The sequence below is a fragment of the Microcaecilia unicolor genome, chromosome 12, assembly GCF_901765095.1.
Source record: "Microcaecilia unicolor chromosome 12, aMicUni1.1, whole genome shotgun sequence".
Classification (NCBI taxonomy): domain Eukaryota; kingdom Metazoa; phylum Chordata; class Amphibia; order Gymnophiona; family Siphonopidae; genus Microcaecilia; species Microcaecilia unicolor.
In genome coordinates, this window is record NC_044042.1 from 84,674,355 (window position 1) to 84,698,305 (window position 23,951).

The window sequence follows — 23,951 nt, forward strand, 5'->3', positions numbered from 1 at the left end:
CTTAAAGAAATGATTAGAACCAAGATCAAACTTTACTGCTAATACCAAGGTCCGTCATCATAAGCATAAGAAGATCATGATCGACAAGAACAAAAATGGCAGAAAAATCTAATGAAATTATACCCGATGCCCTACCCAGGCCAAGAAAATCAAGTAGTTCTTTGAACAGTGCTACCAGCAATAACTCTGTACTACAACTCAATCTAAATTCTGATTGACAAGGGTGCAATACACTGACCTCAAGAAAGTCTAGAAATTGCTTTTAACATTTTGTGGGCAGATTTCAGGCAAAATAGAATTTATTAATAAAATGGTAAACATAAGAAAACTGTAAGGGATGTAGGTTATATGTGGGGAAGGGAACTTTGACTGTAGTTACAGTTGTACACAGTGAACAGAAAAAAAGGAACCTGCACATTTAACCTCATAGCAGGAACTACTGTGCACCTGTTTAAGCCAAATGTTCAGTAAACATGTAGAAATGTATTGTAAAAACAAGGCAATAACAATACACTTTACTACACCCTAATGCTGTTGTCACATACCATATAAAATACAAGATTCAAAAATTGGAATGAAATATAACAGTTGTCGATCACACGATCAAGTTCTTCTCATGCAGTCATGATGTGATTGCAGATTTCTTCAACGTTTCTAATCTTTGCCTTATACACCTTTTCTTGTATTTCTACCCAGACTTTGTAGTCTACCAGATTTAAGTCTGGGCTCTTGTGTAGCCAGAACGTCAGTGGAATGAAATTTGGCATTTGTCTTGACAGTAGCTGCACTGTTTCTCAAGCTTGGTGAACCAGCGCACTGTCTTGTTGAAAGAATACTCTGTTGAACCAAATGTAATTATTATTGAGATACATAAGCTGTCTGAGTATTCTTGTTGTCTGGATGTTCTGCCAAGTGGCAATACTCCATCAGAAAGATCATTTTGGCTGGTGGTTTGGCGAGCAACGGTGAATATTTTTTCATCTTATTATTATTATTATTTATTGCATTTATATCCCACATTATCCCACCTATTTGCAGGCTCAATGTGGCTTACATATATACGGTGAATATTTTTTCATCTGTGAAGATGACGACATTAACGAGTCTTGGTGGAAGATGTCTCGAGAGTATCTTTGCCTGTTGCGGCCTCATTTACTTGTTTGCCTCGGTTAATTCAGTTTCTTTGTGCTTTTTGTAGCATTTCAAGTGAAGGTCACGGTGTAAAATTTTGTTCACTGATGTCTGGAAAATACCAAGACCCTGTGCAATTTCACACTGAGTTCTGTGAGCCTGTGTCTGGTCTTCCTGACAACACAATATCATGAATTCAATCGGTGTTTTGCAATTGTTCTGTGGCTGTCTCTCTGCTCTCTGTTATGATGGAGTTCTTTTCCTTTCTCGATGATTACTGTAAACCGCTCTGATATCCTGTGCAGGGTAGTATGTCAAGTTCGTAATAGACTAAACTAAATCATGTGAGTGGTGTGTGGCTAGCCACTGCCCTTCTGATGTTGTGATGTACCAGTTTCATCAGTCTTTTTCAGAAGCTTATTTAAGCCCCACAATGTCCAGTTCTTTATTGGAAATTCAGCAATGAGTCATTTCTCACTGTAATATTTAGTTTGTCGCAAAACCTTGCTAACTACTCTGTTTTCTTCTGTAAACACCATTTTCACAGTTAGAGTAAACAATTACATCACTTTGACACAGTAGAAAAGAGTTCTTGTGGTCAAGTATGCAAAATGTTACTTGACTTTCATTTTGGTACAAATTACTCAATTTTTCTTAAATTATACTATTAAACAACAAAGTTAGATAACAATATCTAGGCTTTTCCTTTTTTTCCATTCATTATGTCTAGGGTATAATATGTTGCACAGAACTGTCAGGTGATTATAATGGGAATGTATATTGTCACCTAGATGCTGAATTTCACCTGGCATCGTATTTTGCTGATCATATGGTGTTGCAGAAAGAACCAGAAGGAGCAGTGATTTGGGGCCATGGTGATGTTGGAGGTGTTGTGAAAGTCATTGTTTCCCAGGGACTAAAAACTATGTCCTGGAAAATAGTACAAGTAGAAGGTAAGAAAGCCATTATTTTTTTTTTCAAGCATAATAGTTTTTGATTATATAAAAATAATTAGCAGGTAACATAACACAGATCTGCTCTGGCTGTTTTGCATGAAGACATAATAGCTAGAACAAGTTTTGGTTCATTATCCAAAAGTATTTAAAATATTCAACCTCCCTCTGTCTCAGAAGTAGCAATGTTTTCAAAGCAAACTTGGGAAATATTATAACAATGGGACACAGTTGAATTGAGGCAAGTGTTGAAAATAACATTAGTTAATCAAGATCATGCTGCATGTAACCAATAGATCTGATAGTATACTATGAGGCATATTTTCAAAGCACTTAGCCTCCCAAAGTTCCATAGAAACCTATGGAACTTAGCCTCCCAAAGTGCTTTGAAAATATGCCTCTATGATAGTCATTTTAAAAGTGTTATTTACATTTTAAACAGCGGTATGCTGGCACATAAAAGGAAAGGTGATGGGATTTATATACCGCCTTTCTATAGTTACAATCAAAGCAGTTTACATATTATATAAAGGTGCTTGTTTTGTACCTGGGGCAATGGAGGGTTAAGTGACTTGCCCAGAGTCACAAGGAGCTGCAGTGAGAATCAAACCCAGTTCTACAGAGACATTTAAGCCCCCAGATCGTCTAAAGCAACATTTTACAAAAGGCCAGGGCAAAATGTTTAAGCTAAGAAATGTCTAGGATGGCCGGAGGCACGTCGAGGGGAAGTTATAGGAACACGTCATGGGCTGTGCGGCATCCTCTAAGTCTATCCTCGATTCTGGATAGCATGTCAATGTTCAAGCAATGAAAGATGAACTTTGGCACTTAGACCACCTTTAAAGGACAACTATGTGCCCCTGCAGCATGTCCCCATGACTGTTTGCATTGCTGCTGACTGGGAACCTGAGTGCCATTTCTGTACACCCAAGTCTGTCTTCTGCAACCCTTCTATATCCACACGTGCTACGTTCCCTCCCTCTTGCCAGCTAAAACCTTGCTGCCTTGCCTGCTTCCCCCCCCCCCCCGTCTCATAATCCTTGAGCCCCATCCACATCCCTCCCTGACTTTCACCCTTCTGAGCCTCTCTGTGTCAGTGTCTGCCCAGCCTCCTCTCTCACCCTGTGCCCTATGTTCGGTCTGTGACTGTGCCTTTGTGTTTGTGTAAGTGAAGTGCTGTCTGAGAGGTCTGCCCTTTTGTCTGTCAGTGTGTGTGCTGTTTCCAAGTTTATTTAGTTTTTAATATACTGTCAATTGACCTTATCAGTTTACATTTAAAATAAAGTTAAAACAGAGAGAGAGACCTACTGTTCACATATTATTTCAGGAGTCTACTACTGCAGCACTGTACACTGAACCTGCAAGAGACAGTCCCTGCTCGACAGAGCTTACAATCTAATCAAGACAGACAAACAGGACAAATAAGGGATAAAGGAATTACTTAAGGAGTGGCCTAGTGGTTAGGGTGGTGGACTTTGGTCCTGGGGAACTGAGGAACTGAGTTCAATTCCCACTTCAGGCACAGGCAGCTCCTTGTAACTCTGGGCAAGTCACTTAACCCTCCATTGCCCCATGTAAGCCGCATTGAGCCTGCCATGAGTGGGAAAGCGCGGGGTACAAATGTAACAAAAAATAAATAAATAAAGCAAACATGGGTACTGAACAAGTAAATAGGAGTTAGGATTTAAAAGCATCCTCAAAAAGGTAGGCCTAGATTTGAAGACGGCCAGAGCTGGAGGTTGACATATTGATTCAGGAAGTCTATTCCAGGCTTATGGTGCTGAAAGGTAAAAGGAATGGAGTCTGGAGTTTGCAGTGGTGGAGAAGGGTACAGCTAAGAGATTTACCCAAGGAGGAGTGTAGGGAGAGATAAGAGTGGCGAGGTACTGAGGAGCCTCAGAGTGAATACACTTGTAAGTCAGTAAGAGAATTGTATGTGGAAACGGATAGGGAGCCAATGAAGTGACGAGGAGAGGGCTAATATGAGCATAGTGATACTGGTGGAATATAAGTTGTGCAGCAGAGATTTGAACATATTGAAGGGGAGTGAGATGGCTTAGTGAGAAGCAAGTTGAGTCTAAGCAGAGGTGATAAGAGTATGGATAAGGGCTTTGATAGAGTTCTCAGAAAGGAAAAGACAAATTTTGGTGATATTATAGAGTAAGAAATGACAGGTTGTAGCAGTCTGTTGGGTATGTGCAGAGAAAGAAATAGAGGAATAAAAGATGGGGGAAATCCACTATTTCTGGGATAAGCAGTATAGAATATTTTGTACTTTTTGGGATCTTACCAGGTATTTGTGACCTGGATTGGCCACTGTTGGAAACAGGATGCTGGGCTTGATGGACCTTAGAGCAATACTTATGTACTTACATGGTTACGAGCTGATGAGATAGGGAGGATGAGAGTGTTATCCACAGAAATAGAGAATGGGGGAAGAGGAGAGGTGGTTTAGGGGAAAAGAAGCTCAATCTTGGCCATGTTTAGTTTCAGATGGCTGTGAGACATCCAGGCAACAATGTCAGACAGGCAGGCTGAGACTTGGGTCTGGATTCCTGCTGAAATTTCTAGTGTGGAGAGATAGATCTGGGAGTCATCAACATAAAGATGATACTGAAAACCAGGGAGGAAATCAGAGCTCCAAGAGAAGAAGTATAGATGGAGAAAAGAAGAGGTCCCAAGACAGATCCCTGAGGTACACTAACTGATAGTGGGATAGAAGTGGAGGAGGATCCACCAGAGCATACACTAAAAGTTTGATGGGACAGATAAGAAGAAAACCAAGAAAGAACGGAGCCCTGAAATCAAAGTGAGGATAGCATATCAAGGTGTAGGTGGTGATCAACAGTGTCAAAAGCAGCAGATAGATTGAGAAGGATGAGGATAGATTAGAGACCTTTGGATCTGGCCAGGAATAGGTCATTGGAGACTTTAGCAAGGGCTGTTTCAGTTGAATGTAGAGAGCAAAGGCCAGAGTGAAGTGGGTCAAGATTAGCTTGAGATGAAAGAAAGCCAAGACAATAGTGGTGAACAGCATTTTCAAGTATCTTGGATAGGAAAGGGAGGAGGGAGATGGGGTGATAGTTGGAAGGGCAGGTAGGGTCCAATGAAGGTTTTTTGAGGAGTGGTGTAACTACGGCATTTATGAAGGCATCAGAAACAGTTGCAGTGGAAAGGGAAAGATTGAGGATATGACAGATAAAAGGGATGACAGTAGTGCTGAGTAGATGGGTGGGAATTGGATCAGAGGAACAGGTAGTTTGAAGGAGGAAAGAAAATGTGCAGGTTCCTCTTCAGTGATTTCAGAAAAGGAGGCAGGGGTTGAAGTAGGGTTGACAGAATGGACTGGGGGAAGGAGAGTTGGAGGTGACTTGGTTAAGAACTCAAGGTTAATCTCGTGAACCTTATCATGAAAGTACTCAGCCATAGTCTGGGGAGAAAGTGAATGAGGGGTTAGAGGTGAAGGCACTTCGAGGAGAGAGTTCAGTGTGGCAAAGAGACGTTGAGGGTTTGAGCCAAGAGAGTTTGTCAAGTGGATGTAGTAGTCTTGTTTGGCAAATGAAAGAGCAGACTAGAAGTAGGTCAGCAAGAATTTGAAATGTATGAAGCCATATGGGCACAGAATTTCAGCCAAAGGCATTCAGCAGATCGAGCACAGGAACGTAGATAGCCAAACCTGCATTCACCAAAATTATTAGGGGAATAAACTTAAATTTCAAATTGCTTTTTAAACTTGATTTAAAATTTTCAAGAGATGATTCAAGTCTTAGTTCCAGTAGTAGTGAATTCCAAAGCACAGGCCCTAAGACAGTAAATATAGCTGAGAGAATGGTTTCACATTACCACATTATTGCTTGTGGTGGTGGGGAACTCTCTGGGTGTTGGTGGTGGGATATCAAAACCATGAGTTGGCTGAATGTCTGGGTTATAGAGGCCATCCTGCTTGAGGCATATCATGAGGAGAGGAGGGCCACATCCCTATCACAGAATATATAGGCCCAGGACACAGTTTCTGAAACTCACTGATGAGTAGTGCGTAGGGCGCTTCCAATTAGTCCAGGGGATGTGCCATATAAGAGCTTGTGTGCAGATCTGACTATATTCTTTTATATTTGTGTTTATTGCAGGAGATACAGGGACCTGGAAAGTCATTCTGGACCCTATGAGTCCTGGAGGTCCCTATGAAATATTTGCACAGCAGTACTTCAGAGGAGAAGTGAAAAATGTTACATTACAAGATGTCTTATTTGGTGATGTTTGGCTTTGTGGTGGGCAAAGTAACATGGAGATGACTGTCTTACAGGTACTGTGCAACTTGTTTGAAACTGGACTTGTAAAAAATGTACAACTAAATACCACGATTAACCAATCTCCTTCCTATATGCTAAGAAAATTAATTCAGTAAATATGTCATTGTCCATTAGAATTCCATTCACTCCCAAATTATTTTTTTCATTGCTTTAATTAATATATCTATGGTCAGTCCTTTAGGTAAACAATAAATTCTACCTTAGCGATCTGTTGATGGGCTTTGAAGTGACTTAGGAGTCCAATCCTTGAATGACAGTCTATCCACAAAATTTGTAAGTCATTCTTTAGAGAGTAGTCTGAAGGTGTGCTTTTGTTTCCTTTTTCTTCCTTCTACGCCTTTTTTCTGCTTCATGTACAAAATGCTTCCTGGTCAATATTCAGTCGAAGGTGGTCAGTGTTTTTTAAACACTGACCACTGTGGGCAGAATTAACCCCAAATATGTAATGCCAGGCCATATCCAGGCACTGGCACTGAGTATCAAGGGCCATGGTTAAATATCGGTCGAGAAATGCCTAAAAGGAAACAGCTGCCTCGGCGACTCCAATCCCCCCCTCCCTCTCTTCTCCTGGTCCTGATCCCCCTCACTTCCCCTCAAAGACGACAATAGTCCTGGCCTGACCCCTACCTCGCAACCCCCGTAGGCCTCCCTGGGCCTACTTGGAATCTCCAGGCAATGCCCACTTGCTCCTGCCCATCACAGGTCTGACCTCAAAATGGTTACTGCAACCCCTAGTAGCAGTCTCAAGGTACTCACCTTCTGAACTTCACAGCCAGCAATGAGATGGTTAACAGTTTCCAGTTCTTTCTTCTGTAATCCACTGTCTGGGACTGCAGCTCTCAATCGTTGGTCCTTAGGTTTCATTTCATCATTCCTTAACAAATGGTTCCTGAGTCTGTATTTCCCACTGTACTTTTTCTCTTCTTTTGCAATTTATGTTGCTTCCTTCCCTGAATCTATATCAATAGATTCTCACCCTTTCTTTCTGATAAAGTGTTGCAGTAGTTTTAAGGCTTTTTATATCATCGTACTTTGCAGGTAGTTTGAAATCATTCTATTTCTGATTCTTGGTGAATGCTGCAGGGAGTGCCGAAAGGCTCATCACTTTCCCCAGTATTGATTTGAATGGTTTGCAACAAGTACTTAAACTTTTTAAAATAACCTTTTAAAATTAAGTACTTTTTGTATGCTGTCTATCTCCCTACTATTTCCAGTGAAATCTAATCTACAAGAAACTTTTGATGTGATGTCAAGTGTATTTGATAAGTTGGCAAATGGATGTTAGCTCATGATTTGAAAATCAACCTTGACAAAACTAATTGTTCTATGGATTGAAGGAATGTGTGAAGATCTATCCCAGTATAGATTAAAACTGGCTACTACTGAAGTATCTATACAATCAGATATTAAAACATTGGGAGAGATACTAGATTCTAAAGTATATTAAAGAACTAATCAGGAAATCTTTTGCTAAACTGAAATTATTATATCAATTTCTATTTGGTAATATATCGACAGACACACAGTTTTTACATAGACAAGGTACGTATATACTTGTTTTATGAAGAGAAAATAGATTTTATTTTTGTATACATTAAGCATTAATTTATTTTTCAGGACATTCTCTTGCTGTTAGATTTCAGGGGCTGGCTGTTTTAAAATAAATCACAAGTTCATACTGAGCTGCATTATGAGCAGTTGAAGGAGTGGTGCTGACTGTTTTACTCACCATTTCTTTATTGATGTAGCTAGGTAATAGTTACTTGCAGTTTTGATATATTTATCAGATGTTTAAAATTAGATTGAGATAAATCGCGGTCCCCTTCTAAGAGTCCTTCATTACAGAAACATCATTCTGAGTTATAATTGTGATGATTCTTTCAATTTATTATTGTGATGTCAGTTCTTTTAATTACACTTATTTCTAGAAGTCAATTTCAATTATAAGAAGCACCAGTGTTTTTACATTTGTTTAGTTATTTTTACTTATAATTGTGTTCTTTTTTATTTTTTATCAATAATTGTGTTAAAATTTTATGTATATCTATAAGTCATTTTTGTTTTACAGTGGTACCAATATTGTGACATTTCTATATTTGTTTTATTATATTGGTTTTATGATTGTGATATTAGATAATTATCTGATTGTGTCTTTTGTGCAGTTTCATGTACTTTTGTATGTATATACTTGCTGACATTTTAAGCTATCTATTTCATTTAGCCTGCAAAGATGTCATGGTCTCGGGCTCTTAGCAAACTGTCATGGTCTCAGGGACAACGTGAGCTCTTGGGCTGCTGTCGACGAATGGCAGCAGCAGGCAGACCCTCCAACCAGGACTGGACTGAACAAGCAGGACTGGAGCAGACTAGAAGTGCAATAAGCACACAGGCAGAAAGAGACCAGAAGTGCACAGAGTGCACAGGCAGTTCTAAGACACAAACCAGGATTGGACTGAACAAGCAGGACTGGAGCAGACTAGAAGTGCAATAAGCACACACGCAGAAACAATCAGAAGTGCATAGAGCACACAAGCAGTACTAAGAAACAAACCAGGATTGGACTAGGCTGGGAAGCAAGTAAAGCCAGAAGAGCAAACACTCAAACGGGCTGCAAGGCCGAGCTGGAACCCATGCACACATAGCCCTCTCATACGGGCCGCAAGGCTGAACTTGGACCCAAACACAATAGCAGAAGGCAGAAAAGACTAGGCAGAGCTCTAGGTGAGGCAGACTAGGCAGAGCTCAAGGCTGGGCCACACAAACAAACAACAGATCAAGCAGGCAATAACCAAGACAGAAGTGCTACTGACACTACACTAGCACACAGACAAGCTGAAGCACTCAGGCAGAAGTGCTAACCCTAGCACATAGGCAAACAATCACTCAGGCAGAAGTGCTAACCCTAGCACACAGACAAACAGAAGAACTAAAGGAGAAGTGCCACACAGACACACTATCTAGGAAACAAGACAGAAGTGCTACACAAGTACACCGACGAGGACACAGGGCAGAAATGCTACACAAGTACACCGACTAGGACACAGGGCAGAAGTGCTACACAAACACACCGACAAACCTGGAGACCTTTGGCTTTGCAAAGGTACTGAATGTCCTTACCTTACTTATGAGGGCCTTCACTGATAATGTCACAACTACAGGAAAGGGGCTTGAAACACACTGAACACCAGAGTGAGGCTTGGAATACAGGAAGTAGCAGCAGAGGCAACAATGCAAAGAAAAGAACAGACTGGAGCCACCTCTAAAGCTGACCACTGGAAGAAAAGGTGAGACTGAAAAGTGGAGTCACAACCACAGTCGTGACAAAAGACTCCTGAGGCGAAACACGGCTGTGTCAAGCCTTTTGAGCTACACAATAAATGTAGATTTTTTACATCATCTCAAGTCTACACTCTTGTGTCATCTTTACAATTTACAGTTACGTTGTTTATTCCTCTATTATGACATGGAAAGGACTTCTGTAGACTATAGAGTTTTCTGAGGGTCTGTTTTGCTGGAAAGTAGGGAGATAGTTTATGTGATTATCTGAAGGGTTTTGATGAGGTTGATTTATAGAGGTGGATTTGTAGAGGTAGGTTTTTAGATGTGGGACGTTGATGACTTATGTATTTAGCTGTAGAATTTTTTGAAGAGAGAGGTTTTCATTTCTTTCCTGAATTGAAGGTAGTTGGTGATGCTTCTTGTGGCTTTTGGTATTGAGTTCCACCATTTGGAGCCCAGATAGTTAAATCCTGCTGTGTACATGTCATACTTGTGAGTTCTTTTACCAAGTAGAGCGCTGCTGAGCCCGGTACTCGGACCAGGTTCTGCTTGGCAGCCGGACAACCCCAGGTTTCACATGCGCTGACTGCCGTTCCCCAGAGGTTGAGCCCCTAGGTGCGGGCGGCCTGCAGGACTTATGAGACGGAGCTGGAAGCGGGGTGGTGAACATATCGGCCAGGAAGCAGGAAAGAAAGTGATCCAGGTTCAGGCAACGTCAATAGGCAGGCAGCAGGTAGGGGAGTAATCCAGAAACAGGCAAGCAGCAGGCAGGGGAGTAATCCAGGTACAGGCAATGTCAATAGGCAAACAACAGGCAAGAGAGTAATCCAGGCACAGATAAAGTCAGTAGGCAGGCAGCAGGTCAAGAGGGTAATCCAGGTACAGGCAAAGTCAGTAGGCAGGCAGCGGGTCAAGAGAGAAATCCAGGTACAGGCAAAGTCAGTAGGCAAGCAGCAGGCAAGAGAGTAATCCAGGCACAGGTAAAGGCAATAAGCAGGCAGCAGGCAAGAGAGTGATCCAGGTACAGGCGAAGTCAGCAACGAGGGACAAGTAGATAAGAAGCAAACTACTGAGCAAGTAACACCTACCAAAGTAGAAGCCGAAGCATGGAGTCCAGGAAGAGCTCAGCTGATAAAGTGCTGGCGTCTGACATCAGCAGGAACCAACACGGAGAATGAGCACAGCCATAGGACAGGAGCAGGGGTAGGAGGAACCAGAAGACCAATAGGAGAGAAGCAAGGGAAGCCAGGCAGAGGGAGATCAGACACAGGTGGGTGGGTGGAAGCAAAGCAATCAAGGAGCCTGGAAGCCAGGCAGAGAGAGAGCAGACACAGGTGCATGGAAGCAAAGCAATTAAGGAACCTGCATCCACCGCTCTCTGAACAAACCCAGAGAAGAACTACACACATATGGCTCAGGGCAGTGCCAATCAAGCATGCGTGTCGACGGGACCCCGCGCAGCCCGAGGGCACCGTTTGCATTGAGGTAGGGGACATGACAGTACATAAGAGTAGATGTTTTCCAAACAGTGGCCAAGCCAGGTCACAAGTACCTGGTGGAAACCCAAATCGTGGCAACACTCCATACTACAAATCCCAGGGCAAGCAGTTGCTTCCCATGTCTGCCTCAATAGCAGACTATGGACTTTTCCTCCAGGAATTTGTCCAAACTTTTTTAAACCCAGATATGCTAACCATTGTTACCACATTCCCCGGCAAAGAGTTCCAGAGCTTAACTATTCATTGATGGTTGAGTAGGTAAAGAAGTAAGGAGCCTCTGCTTTCTGGACTTGCGTTTCTCGGGAATAACTCAATCATGTCTAGCATATATTCTGGTGCCATTCCAAATAGTATTTTAAATATGAGGGTGCTCGTTTTTGAAGAGTAATCTTGCCTTGATTGGTAGCCAGTGCAATGTTTTGAGTAGTGGAGTTGCACTTTCATATTTCAGCTTCTTGACTGTGTGTGTGTATTTTGAGATCTGGGTTGTTTGAGTTTGTGTGTGTGTGTGATGTTAGATGATTCTTGGTTTTCTTCCTAGGTAATGGCTCTTGTCTGCTTGGGCTCCCAGAGTCCGCTGAGTCATTCAATTCTGCCTCAGTAGCGCAGTGTTTGCTCCCCTCTTACTCGGTGCTTTCCAGGTTGTTCCAAGCCTGTAGAGGATGGAAGGGCTCTGTTCATCTGTGGGCCTAAATTTCTCCCTGCCTCGATCCGCTGCTGGGGGACGCCATCATACTGCTGTGGGGCTCCGGATCCATGCATGCAGGCTGCTGGTCCAGGTCAGACTGCGCTCCTCAACCATGTTGGGCGCTATAGGAACTCCTCTCCTGCTAGGCTGTGGTCACAACTTTTATCCCTACCTCAAGGAAGGAAATCGTGAACCTTTGTGCCTTCCTCAAGGACAGGGGAAGGCGGTCTACAAGCCCAAGGATCTTCACCTGCACCAACACTGTTTCCCGAAGGTTGAGTCCTCAGGTCCGGGCGGCCAGCAAGACTTCTGAGGAGGCGATGGAGAGAAAACAGAGAGTATAGACAGAAGAAACCTAGATGGCGGGATGGTCAGAGATAGGGGGAGTCTGTTCTCCTGGGCCTCCAGTGCAGATCCAAAGACAGTCGAGGTGGGGCAAGACAGGAACCGGGCAAAGGTGGAGAACACAGCCCACAGGCAGCGAGCAGGTCAGCAAATCCAGGCAGGGTCAAAGGCAGACGGCAATTAGGTCAGACAAAAAACAACGCCAGGAAACAGCATGACCAAGCAGTAGCTGAGGCCCAGAGCAGCATGCAAGAGCCACAGTTAAGGACGGTGGCATCTGATGTCAGCTCTGACATCACCTGATTCTGCGGTAGGCAGCACTGGATTGGGTCAGAGTAGGAAGGGTGCGGCAGGAGCAGAGCAGTCAGCTGGTGGAACGTTGGTGCACCCTTATCAGGGCAGGAACGGAACTGTAAAGCTGTGTCAGCCCGGTAAGGTGCTGTGACACAGGAAATTCAGTCAGAGGAGGCAGGACACTACAGAGAGAGACTTCCAGTGGGTGAAAAGCAGCATGTTTTCACTGCAGCGTTAAAGGCAAGTTTGGAGGGTCACAAAAACAGGAGAGAGAGTGAGAAAAGAGAAAGTATGCAGGGGAGAGAACTACAGGACTTCATGGAGAGGCAAGCAGAGGTGCCAAGAGAAAGAGAGAGAGATTTGGAACGCGGGGGAGGCAGGGGGTATTTGAGAGGTACAAATGCTGGAAATAGGGGGGTGGAAGAAACAGGAGATGGTGCCCAGGGAAGGGAGGGGAGAGGAGTGAAGAGAAAAGGGAAGAAATAGTGACCATGGATGGAGGGAAGGGAAGAGATGGTGCCCATGGAGTGGAGGGGACGGGAAGAAAGAAGGGAGGAGATTGTATCCATGGAGCAGAGGGCAAGGGAAGGGGAGAGAAAGGAGATGGGAGGAGATGATGCTCATGGAGAGGGGGAGAGAAGGGAAATGGGAGGAGATCTAATCTAACTCAGAGTTTGATGCAACTTACAGAAAGAGAACCCAAACAACAATAGGGAAAAATAAGACAATATATAATAACAAAGAAAATACCGAACAAGTTATCCATTTAGATCGAACAAGTATTTCTTCAGTTGTTTTAAAAAAATCAAATAGTTTGACATCAATCTCAGATAGGGAGAGAATTCCTGATATATACTCCCTCCCTGTCTCAAACACTCTGAAAATTCTTGGAGTCACCATTGATCGAAATCTCACACTTGAAAACCATGTGAAGAACATAACTAAGAAGATGTTCTACTCCATGTGGAAACTCAAAAGAATAAAACCTTTCTTCCCTAGATCCATTTTTCGCAACCTGGTAAAATCAATGGTACTAACCAGCTTATTTTCGAAAGAGAAAAACGCCTATAGTACGACCTAAATCGGGAGATAGACGTTTGTCTCGCAAAGGCGCCCAAATCGGTATAATCAAAAGCCGATTTTGGGCGTTTCCAACTGCAGTCCGTCGCGGAAACTAATAAAGTTGACGGGGCGTGTCGGAGGCGGAACTGGGGCGTGGTTATCAGCCAAGGAGAGATGGGCGTCTTTAGCTGATAATCGGGGAAAAAAAAGACGTTTTGACCGCGATTTTGGGTCACTTTTTTTGGACCCTTTTTTTTCACGAACAAGTCCCAAAAAAGTGCTCCAACTGCCCAGATGACCACTGGAGGGAATCGGGGATGACTTCCCCGGACTCCCAGTGGTCACTAACCCCCTCCCACCAAAAAAACCCACTTTAAAATCTTTTTTCCCAGCCTGTATGCCAGCCTCAAATGCCGTACCCACCTCCATGACAGCAGAATGTGTTCGATCCTCTCACAGCCTTTCCCTGGGTCAGATGTGGCTCTCAGGTGCAGTACAGGGTCACATCAGCATTGCATTGTGGTGGGTGTAGGGTATTGGGCTCCATGATTTCATTAGCTTGTGTTACAGTCTCACGATGTTGGTAGTTGGTAGGCTCTTCTCCCATGGTGCTTTCCCCCCTGCCTACTGGGTCAGAGTGTGCCCTGTTGTGTTTCCTGTTGTAGTTCATGCAGTAGTGGCCATTTTTGTAAGCCAGTTTTAGTTCCCTTTCCTGTGTTAGCCACATTACAGAACTTAGTTCTTACCTTGAATGTGGCTGAAAGAGGGCATTGTACAGCATTCTGCCAGCTCTGACCTACTGCTCATCTCAGTACAGGGAGACTCGTTGCCAGTGGGGCACAACCTCTGATCTGCAGTTAACTGTGAGTAAAGGCGGTTATTCCAATAAAGGACGTTTTCGGAGAGATTAGTCTTCAGGTGTCAACTGGTGTGCCAATGTTATATAGCAGCAACAAGTCCTAGAGGCCTGCGTGTATGCAGGTCCCTGGAGTACTTTTAGTGGGTCCCCCAGTGCACTTCAGCCAGGTGGCCCCAGGCCCATCCCCCCCCCCACCTGTAACACTTGTGCTGGTAAATGGGAGGCCTCCAAAACCCACTGTACCCACATGTAGGTGCCCCCTTCACCCCTAAGAGCTATGGTAGTGTTGTACATTTGTGGGTAGTGGGTTTTGGGGGAGGGGGTTGGGAGCTCAGCACCCGTGGTAAGGGAGCTATGCATGTGGGAGCTTTTTCTGAAGTCCACCGCACTGACCTAGGGTGCCCAGTTGGTGTCCTGGCATATCAGGGGGACGAGTGTACTACGAATCCTGGCCCCTCCCACGACCAAATGGTTCGGATTAGGATGTTTTGAGCTAGGCGTTTTTAGTTTCCATTATCGCTAAAAAAAACAAACGCCCAGCTCAAAAACGTCCATTTTTTCGAAAATACGGTTCGGCCCGCCCCTTCACGGACCTGTTCTTGGAGATAAACTCCCATGGAGATAGGCGTTTCCGTTCGATTATGCCCTTCCACGTCACCTAGACTATTGCAATGCACTCTACGCTGGCTGCAAAGAACAACTTGTCAAGAAACTTCAAACAGCCCAAAATACCGCAGCCAGACTCATATTTGGTAAAACAAAATATGAAAGTGCAAAACCCCTAAGAGAGAAACTTCACTGGCTCCCACTTAAAGAACGGATCGCGTTCAAGATCTGCACGACTGTGCATAAAATCATTTACGGAGATGCCCCGGCCTACATGTTAGACCTCGTGGACCTACCTCCCAGAAATGCTAAAAGATCTGCCCACACATTTCTTAATCTGCACTTCCCCAGCTGTAAAGGATTAAAATACAGACTAGCACATGCATCCAGCTTTTCCTACATGAGCACACAGCAGTGACGTAGCCAGACCTGACATTTTGGGTGGGCTCAGAGCTAATATGGGTGGGCACTATGTATATAGGTATGAGTAGCAAGATACTACAAAATAATGCCTCAGAATGCTCTTAATGATGGATTTGTAAGTCTGCCCTATAGCTGCCCTGCATCAACATAAACCACATACATACTTATTGGAAAAAAATATTTTTAAATATAGTTACATTATCCCATATCTTAAACTTGGCCAGACATAAGTCTACTATAATAGCAAACATCTCAACACACGTAACAGGATCCTGCAATATAATTACAGCAACGGCATATATCCTTCAAACATTGCTTTATTTATTTATGTATTTATGTATTACGTATGTATGTATTTATCCATTCATTCATCCCACTATTATCCAAAACAAGTTTCAGTTCAAAGTGGCTTACAATTTACAATAACAAATACGGGTAAAAATACCTTTGAAGTCTTTTTCCCTTCCTTTGGGTCTACTGCTTTCTCTCCCCCTATATCCATCCCCATAGCCTGGCATCAGCCCTTCCCTACCCCTCCATCCATCCCTGTAGCCTAGCAGCAGCCCTTCCCTTTCCTACCTCCCCCCCCCCCATATCCATCCCCATAGAATTGCATCAGCCCTTCCTTCCCTACTCCCCAATATCCATCTTGTAGCATGGCAGAAGTCCTTCCCTACCCCCCCTCCCAATTGATCCATCCCCATAGCCCGGCATCAGCCTTTCCCTTCCCTACCCCCCCCCCCCCAATCCATCCCCATAGCTCGGCATCAGCCCTTCTCTACCCCTCCCCACTTCACTGCCTAGGGAAACAAAAGATATATTTAATGATTAAATATACCTTTTTTTCCCTAAGCAGTGAAGAGCCCACCACCACCCAGAAGCCCACCACCAGCACTGACTGTACATGTTCAAAAAATATGTATTTTACCTGGGCAGCTGGGCTTGAGTTTTCCAAATTCGTGTACACGTTTTGCAGCAGCAGACTCAGAGAGCACTGCAGCCAGTGCTCTGTGTGCCGGTTCCTGTGCATGTTTGTGGGGCCGCAGGGGAGTGCTTGAGGCCTGATGAGAATCTCCTTCAGTATGAATTCACTGCCAGTCGTGCCAGAAAATAATCAATGCGCCTTTTGTCTGCCATCATTATTTGCATATGAATGCTTGCTGCTTTCACAACTATCCTCAAGCAAGCCGTGACACTGCTGGCAGATTTTTCCTGTGACACTACTGTGCACAACACGGTGACACTGGGGCCAAGTAAGGAAAGGCAAGACCCTGAGAGTGAGGGTGGCAGGCAGCGAGCAGAGCGGACGGAGAAGAGATTAGAAACATTGGAGGACAGAGTAGAAGGGTCAATAGCCTGAAGATTCCTAAATGTATTGGTTAAGATTGGACGGGACTGGGAGGAGGGTGTTCAAGTGTGAAAGTTATCAGATGATAGTCAGAGAGGGGAAGAGTTGAGGCACAGAAACTGGAGAGTGAGCAGTTTGAGGAGAGGATAAGGTCAAGACAGTGGCCATTCTGGTGAGTGGGGGCAGTGGAGCACAGTTGAAGATTGAAAGAGGATGTTAAAGCAAGAAACTGTGAAGCATAAGAGTCGGAGGGATCATTAGCATGAATGTTAAAATCCCCAAGAATGAGGGAAGGAGATGAAGGTTCAAGAAAGAAGGAAAGCCAAGCATCAAAGTCAGTGAGAAAGGGACTTATCAGGGGGGGTCGATAAATGACTGCTACTCGGAGAGGCAGAGGAGCAAATAGACGGATGGAGTGGACTTCGAAGGAAGAAAAACAGTGAGACTGAGGTAGAAGAAGAGGTTGAAATCTACAAGAGGGTGAAAGTAGTAGCCCGACACCACCTCCACGGCCAACCGGGCGAGGAGTATGGGAGAAAAGATAACCTCCATGGCATAGGGCCGCAACTGAAGCAGAGTCTTCAGGGTAAAGCCAAGTTTCAGTTAGGGCAAGCAGATGGAGAGCACGAGAGATAAAGAGGTCATGGATATAGGAAAGTTTGTTACAGACAGAGCGGGCATTCCACAGAGCACAAGAGAAAGGCAGGGAAGGAGGGGGGAGGAGGAGAGGAACAGAAATTATATTGGAGATATCACGGTGTGACCTGCACAAATAGGATGAGAGCTGATGTGGAGGACCAGGATTGGGATTAATGTCCCCAGCGGAGAGCAGGAGAAGGAGCAAGAGAGTACGGAGAAGAGTAGGAGAGGTACGACGACATAATGGAGGCGAGATGTACTCAGATAGAAAGGAGATGGATGAATGGAAGGAAGGAAATATTCAAGTCTGAGAGCTGAGAAAAAGGAAGAGGAAAAAAGAGATGGTGAGATGATGAATACAGAGGGTGGACAATGTGTTTCCTGCAGTGTACAGTGGTTTAAGATGGAGAAACAAATTAGGAAGGGACAGTACCAAGAAGAAAAAGTGTACTGGAGCCATAAGTAGTAACTGGGAGAAAAAATAAATATAAAGAGAAAAATAACGGCGCGCGGCACCTAGAGCGGAGGCCCTGAGTGGATCGGAGTGGACCTGGGAGTCACCCCGGAGAAGGCAGGATACACAGATGAGCTGCAAGTTCTCCACAGCACCTGAAATGCAGCCAGTGGTAGAGCTGGGCACCTCTCAGCTGAGGAAAGGCTTACCAGGGGTTAGGCCAAAGCCAGCATTCCTCCCCCTGAGGGTCGCCTGATAAGTGTGAACTGACCCCAGTCCTAGCATATTCAAAAGGCATCCTCAAAAAGAAACATTTTGAGATCTGTTTTAAACTTTGTCAAAATGGTCTGTGACATACCTAATGTGCCAGAAAGCGGGTACAACCAGCAAGTGTTGGTGCGATAAGCAAAGGACGCGTTGAGAAGTATACGGAGTCAGGAACTGTGCTAGAAAAGAAGGAGAACCTGAGAAGAAGGAAAAGATGTTTCACCAGCTCAGGAACTGCTCCTTGTAAGACAAACATGGTTCAAGATATTTTTTTTAAAATAACACGATTCTTCACAGGAAGCCAATGCAGTTCTCGTATATGACTAGTGACACTATCAAATTTGCTAGTTTGAAAATCAATGAAAATCAATGAAACCTATATATAAAAAATTACAGTAGTCCAAATAAGATTGAACCAACATTTGTACTAAATAAGCAAAATGATGTTGATGAAAGAAGGGCCTGATCAAACAAAGCCGTCTCATGGGAAAGAAAGTTTTTTTTTTTCCAGAGCTTGGAAACCTGGAGATCGAATTTTAGAGAAGAATCTAAAATGATACCCAAACTCTAGAGCTATTTTCAACAGGTAAAAAGAGGCTAGAGGCATGATGACAAAGAGATGGAAAAGGGGACTTGGACATCAGGACTTCTAAACCACAAAATCTTAGTTTTAGTGGGATTAATTTTAACATATTATCTAGTGCTCAGTTTTGAAGCAAAGGAATACAGGATGATATCCTAATCAAAGTATCGGAAGGAGTGGCAAAAGCATGAGTTAATATAAAAATGATGGTGCGCATGGAGAGGAAGGGGAGAGAAGAGAAACAGGAGGAGATGGTGCCCATGAATGGAGGGGAAGGGAAGAAAAAAGATGGAAACTAGATAAATTTGAGAAGGAGGAAGAAAAAAAAAGGAAGAAAATTGAATGTGAAAGATGGATATAGGGCAGGAAGTGAAGGAGGAGAAAAAAAGAATAATGAATACTGGAGACCAGCTATGTTGGGAGCACAGGGAATGAAATGATTAGAAACATAAAATCACCAGACAACAAAGGTGAGAAAAATGATTTTATTTTTAGTTTAGGAATTCAAATGGGTTAGTTTTGAGAATTTACGTTTGCTGTCTATATTTTGCACTATATAGGAGGAAATGTGAGGGGGCGTTTTATGCAATGAATCGTGTGTTAAAAATTTTAATCGATGTGCAGCCTTACTAATAATCTCTCTGCAAGTTCATTTTTTAGGTCTGTATATCATCCAGTCCAGATGATTTGCTACTCTTTAGTTTGTCACATTACCCTATTACATCTTCCATGTTTACAGAGATTTGTTTGTCAGGATTTTCATTATGAATATACTTGATACATTTGCACATTTGTATATGCAAAAAGTCTCATAAGTATTCATTGAGGGTACTCTAAAAATCATAATCTATATGTTCTAAAGGTGATCCAAAATCTGTTATACCAGACATAAGCTATCAAACTCTGACCAGTTAACAAATTATCAGCAGACATGTGCCTTTTAAATATTTAACCCTGTGTTTTAAACTCTGTTTTTTTTTAACCAGATAATGAATGCAAAAAAGGAATTGTCTGAAGTTGTATTCTATCCACATATTCGTGTGTTCTCAGCTTCTCATATTCAGGCAGAAGTAGAGTTGGAAGATCTTGCAGAAATAGACCTCCAGTGGTCTGTGCCAACTCCTGGTAAGAATCTGTGCACAAATCTTCCATTGCCAATAAGACCGGTCTTCAAAAAATAAATTAAATAATCATTGACATATTCAAGAGCTCCTAAATGGCACCTTAAAATAGGAATAATCAAACTCTGCCATGCAGTTAAAGTTCGTATTGCACTGTGAATTATGCTTTATTTATTTAGATTTTGCTCACACCTTTTTCAGTAGTAGCTCAAGGTGAGTTACATTCAGGTACACTGGATATTTTTCTGTCCCAGGAGGGCTCACAATCTAAGTTTGTACCTGAGGCAATGGAGGGTTAAGTGACTTGCCCAAGATCACAAGGAGCAGCAGCAGGATTTGAACCAGCCACCTCTGGATTGCAAGACCAGTGCTCTAACCACTAGGCCACTCCTCCACTCAGCAACATTCCATGTAGAATCAGCAATAGTAGCAACATTCCATGTTCCACTGCACTAACCACTAGGCTACTCCTCCACTAGCAACAGAAGCCTGCCCTTGCAGATCAGCAACGCGGCCGCGCAGGCTTCTGTTTCTGTGAGTCTGACATCCTGCACGTATGTGCAGGACGTCAGACTCACAGAAACAGAAGCCTGCGCGGCCGCGTTGCTGATCTGCAAGGGCAGGCTTCTACATGGAATGTTGCTAGTGGAATAGCAACATTCCTTGTAGACTCTCAAATTTTTATTTATTTATTTAGATTTTGCTCACACCTTTTTCAGTAGTAGCTCAAGGTGAGTTACTCTGGATATTTCTCTGTCCCAGGAGGGCTCACAATCTAAGTCTGTACCTGAGGCAATGGAGGGTTAAGTGACTTGCCCAAGATCACAAGGAGCAGCAGTGGGATTTGAACAGGCCACCTCTGGATTGCAAGACTGGTGCTCTAACTGTTGGATTATTTGTAGTAAATAATTAGCAGATTTTAGTACACACAGCTTCAGCTTTAGAAATGTTAATTTCTTTCTTCATCTCTCTCTCATTCACCCCTGAATAATTCACTGCTGAGTCACTTTAAAGTTGAAGTAACAAAACATCTGTTTACTCACAGTTTGTAGTTAGATTATAATCAGACAGGCTTATATATACATATTACTATACATTTGTATTATCAGCTCCTTCCATGTGCTTAGATGGTAATGGATGCTCACACCACCATAGATCCTCTCAGGTTAGGAGAGATCATGAGCTCCATGTGCTCCATGTGCTGCATCTGCAGTGTCTAACCCCCACAGGAAGTTGCATAGCTGTGTGACCTCTCTAAGTAATTCACATCAGAGGTCACAGAGTAATCACAGAGAAATAATATCTGACAGGCAATGCATGTAAAATACAATTACATTCCAACAAACCCCTTCTCATGCATAACTGTCATGCAATTATTTATTCATACAAAGTCCAAGCTTTATACGCAGATTCACAAAATGTTCTCTGGGTAACGGTTTGGTCATGATGTCAGCTGTCATCTCACTGGTGTGACAATAGTGTAGACTGATGACCCCTTCTTTCGCCAACTCTCGCACGTTGTGGTATTTCGTTGCGATGTGCTTGGTGCGTGACTGAACCTTGTCATTCTGTGACAGTCGGATGCAGCTCTGATTATCTTCCATTATCTGGATTGGTCTCTGTTCAGCTATTCCAAAATCCAGCAAAAGTTTTTCAATCCACATCAGTTCTCTGCACGCTTCCGATACAGCCACGTATTCAGCTTCTGTAGAAGACAAACTCACAATACTTTGTTTATGACTGGCCCATGAAATTTGTACATTTCCATACATAAACACATATCCACTTGTGGATTTATAATCAGAATGATCCCCTGCCCAATCTGAATCACAGTAACATATTAGTTTTGGATTACTATTGGCTGAAATCTTTAATTTACAATCAATGGTACCCTTTAAATACCTTACCATCCTTTTAACTGCAGTCCAATCTGATTTGGTAGGTGAGCTGACCCTTCTGCTCAAAATTCCTACTGCATTTGCTATATCAGCCCTGTATGTGGTAGCTAGATATAAAAGCTTACCTATGGCTGATCTATATTGGATGTTATCTGGTAAAGGTTCTCTTACTGTTTCATCCTTCAGAAAATCAGTGATCATGGGAGTGCTTACAACTTGGGCATCTTGCATACCTAAACTTTCAATAAGCTCATTTATTTTCTGCTTCTGGCTTAGAAGATAAGAACCATCATTTTGTTTCTCAATTTCTATACCAAGATAGTATGACACATTACCAAGTTCTTTTATCTCAACATTGAGGTTTAAACACTTTACAATGTCCTTGTACTCTTGCTCACTTTTGCTTGCAATGAGCAGATCATCAACAAAAGCTAAAATGTATGCATATTGTCCATTTGTGCACCTAGTGTACAAGCATTTATCTGCTTCACCTTGCTTAAATCCTAAATTTGTCAATATTTCATGCAATTTATCATTCCAACATTTTGCACTTTGCTTTAATCCATAAAGACCTTTGTTTAATTTACACACTAGCTGTCTTTGTTTTGTATTTATGAAACCTGTTGGTTGTTCCATGTACAAGTCTTCAGTTATATCTCCGTGAAGAAACGCTGTTTTCACATCAATGTGGTTGACTTGCATGCCTTTTGAGACTGCAATGCTCAGAAGTGTTCTAATTGTCGTGTGTTTCACTACAGGTGCAAACACTTCATCAAAATCTTCTCCATATTTTGAAGATATCCCTTTGCCACTAATCTGGCTTTATACCTTTCCACTTTTCCTTGTGCATTCCTTTTAACTTGAATACCCATTTGCATCCTATAGCTTTCTTGCCAGGAGGTAATTTTGTAAGAATCCAAGTATTATTTTTATCCAATGCATCAATTTCTTCTTGTGCAGCTTTATGCCATTCAGCAGCTTCTTCTGCTGGCATTTTCTCAATCTCATCCCATGTTAAGGGCTCTTGAGCTTCTGCTGACTTTGTTAGGTAAGACAGTCTTGGGGGTGGAACACCTTTGTTTTCCCTGGATGAGCGTCTGACAACAGGTTGGTCTGACCTTTCTGCATCCTCTAAATCTGAGAGTCCTTCTCCAATTGATTCCCCTTCTCCAACTGTACTGTCTTCTTCAATGATCCTTTCTGTGTCTGTTTCCTCTGCCTGTTCCTCGTTAGATACAGGTGAGTTGCTTTCAGACATCTGCCTTGGTATGGCATTTATATACACTGGCATGTCTATTATGGTTCTAGTTTCATATTCTGGATGATAAGGCTCATCTGGGATAATCCAGCCTTTATCAACCCTTTTGTTTTCATCAAAACATGTAACATGTCTTATGCCAACAATGCCAGTTTTCAGATTCAAAATTCTATATCCTTTGTGTCCTGGAGCATAGCCAACTAAAATGCCCCTTTCTGTTGTGGAATCCAGCTTATGCCTTCTTTGCTTTGGTACATGAGCATATGCTGTACTTCCAAATGTTCTTATGTGTGACAGGTTTGGCTTCCTACCATGCCATGTCTCATGTGGTGTGCGCTCAGCGCCTTTAGTTGGCATTCTGTTTTGTAGGTACACTGCTGTGAGAATGGCTTCCCCCCATAGTCTTTTAGGGAGATTGCTATCTGACAGCATACATCTGGTCATTTCCACAAGTGACCTAAATTTTCTCTCTGCAACAGAATTTTGCTCTGGTGTATAAGCTACTGTTGTGATATGTTGAATGCCTTCTTGTTCTAGAAATGTGCGCATGCTTTGTGAAGTGAACTCACCACCATTGTCGGTCTGAAGAACCTTTGGTTTTCTTTCAAATTTGTTGCTCACCATGGCTACGTATTTCTTCAGCATGTCTGTGACTTGACTTTTTTCTTTCAGCAAATAGGCCACACAATATCTAGAGAAATCATCCAAGAATATTAGCACAAATCTGTTATTTCCCAATGATGGGATATTAAACGGTCCACATAAGTCACTGTGTATTGTCCAGCACTTTATTACTCCTATTTCCTGTGTATGCAGGAAATGAGGGTCTCACACCTTTTTGAGTAACACAGTCTATGCATTTCTCCATTTTACCAGCATCTGCACTTATCTGAATGCCGGTGGCCAGTTGCTTACTGTAAAGATCCTGGATCAC

At 42.9% G+C, this 23,951-nt stretch overlaps 1 protein-coding gene across 1 annotated transcript in view; it reads left to right on the plus strand.

Annotated features, from left to right (window-relative positions):
* The window catches only part of SIAE (sialic acid acetylesterase), a 69,096-nt gene that overhangs the window by 6,267 nt on the left and 38,878 nt on the right, over positions 1-23,951 (plus strand). The window contains 3 exon segments of the mRNA XM_030220593.1: positions 1,923-2,084; positions 6,212-6,387; positions 19,727-19,865. Coding sequence (XP_030076453.1) covers positions 1,923-2,084; positions 6,212-6,387; positions 19,727-19,865 — 477 coding nt within the window.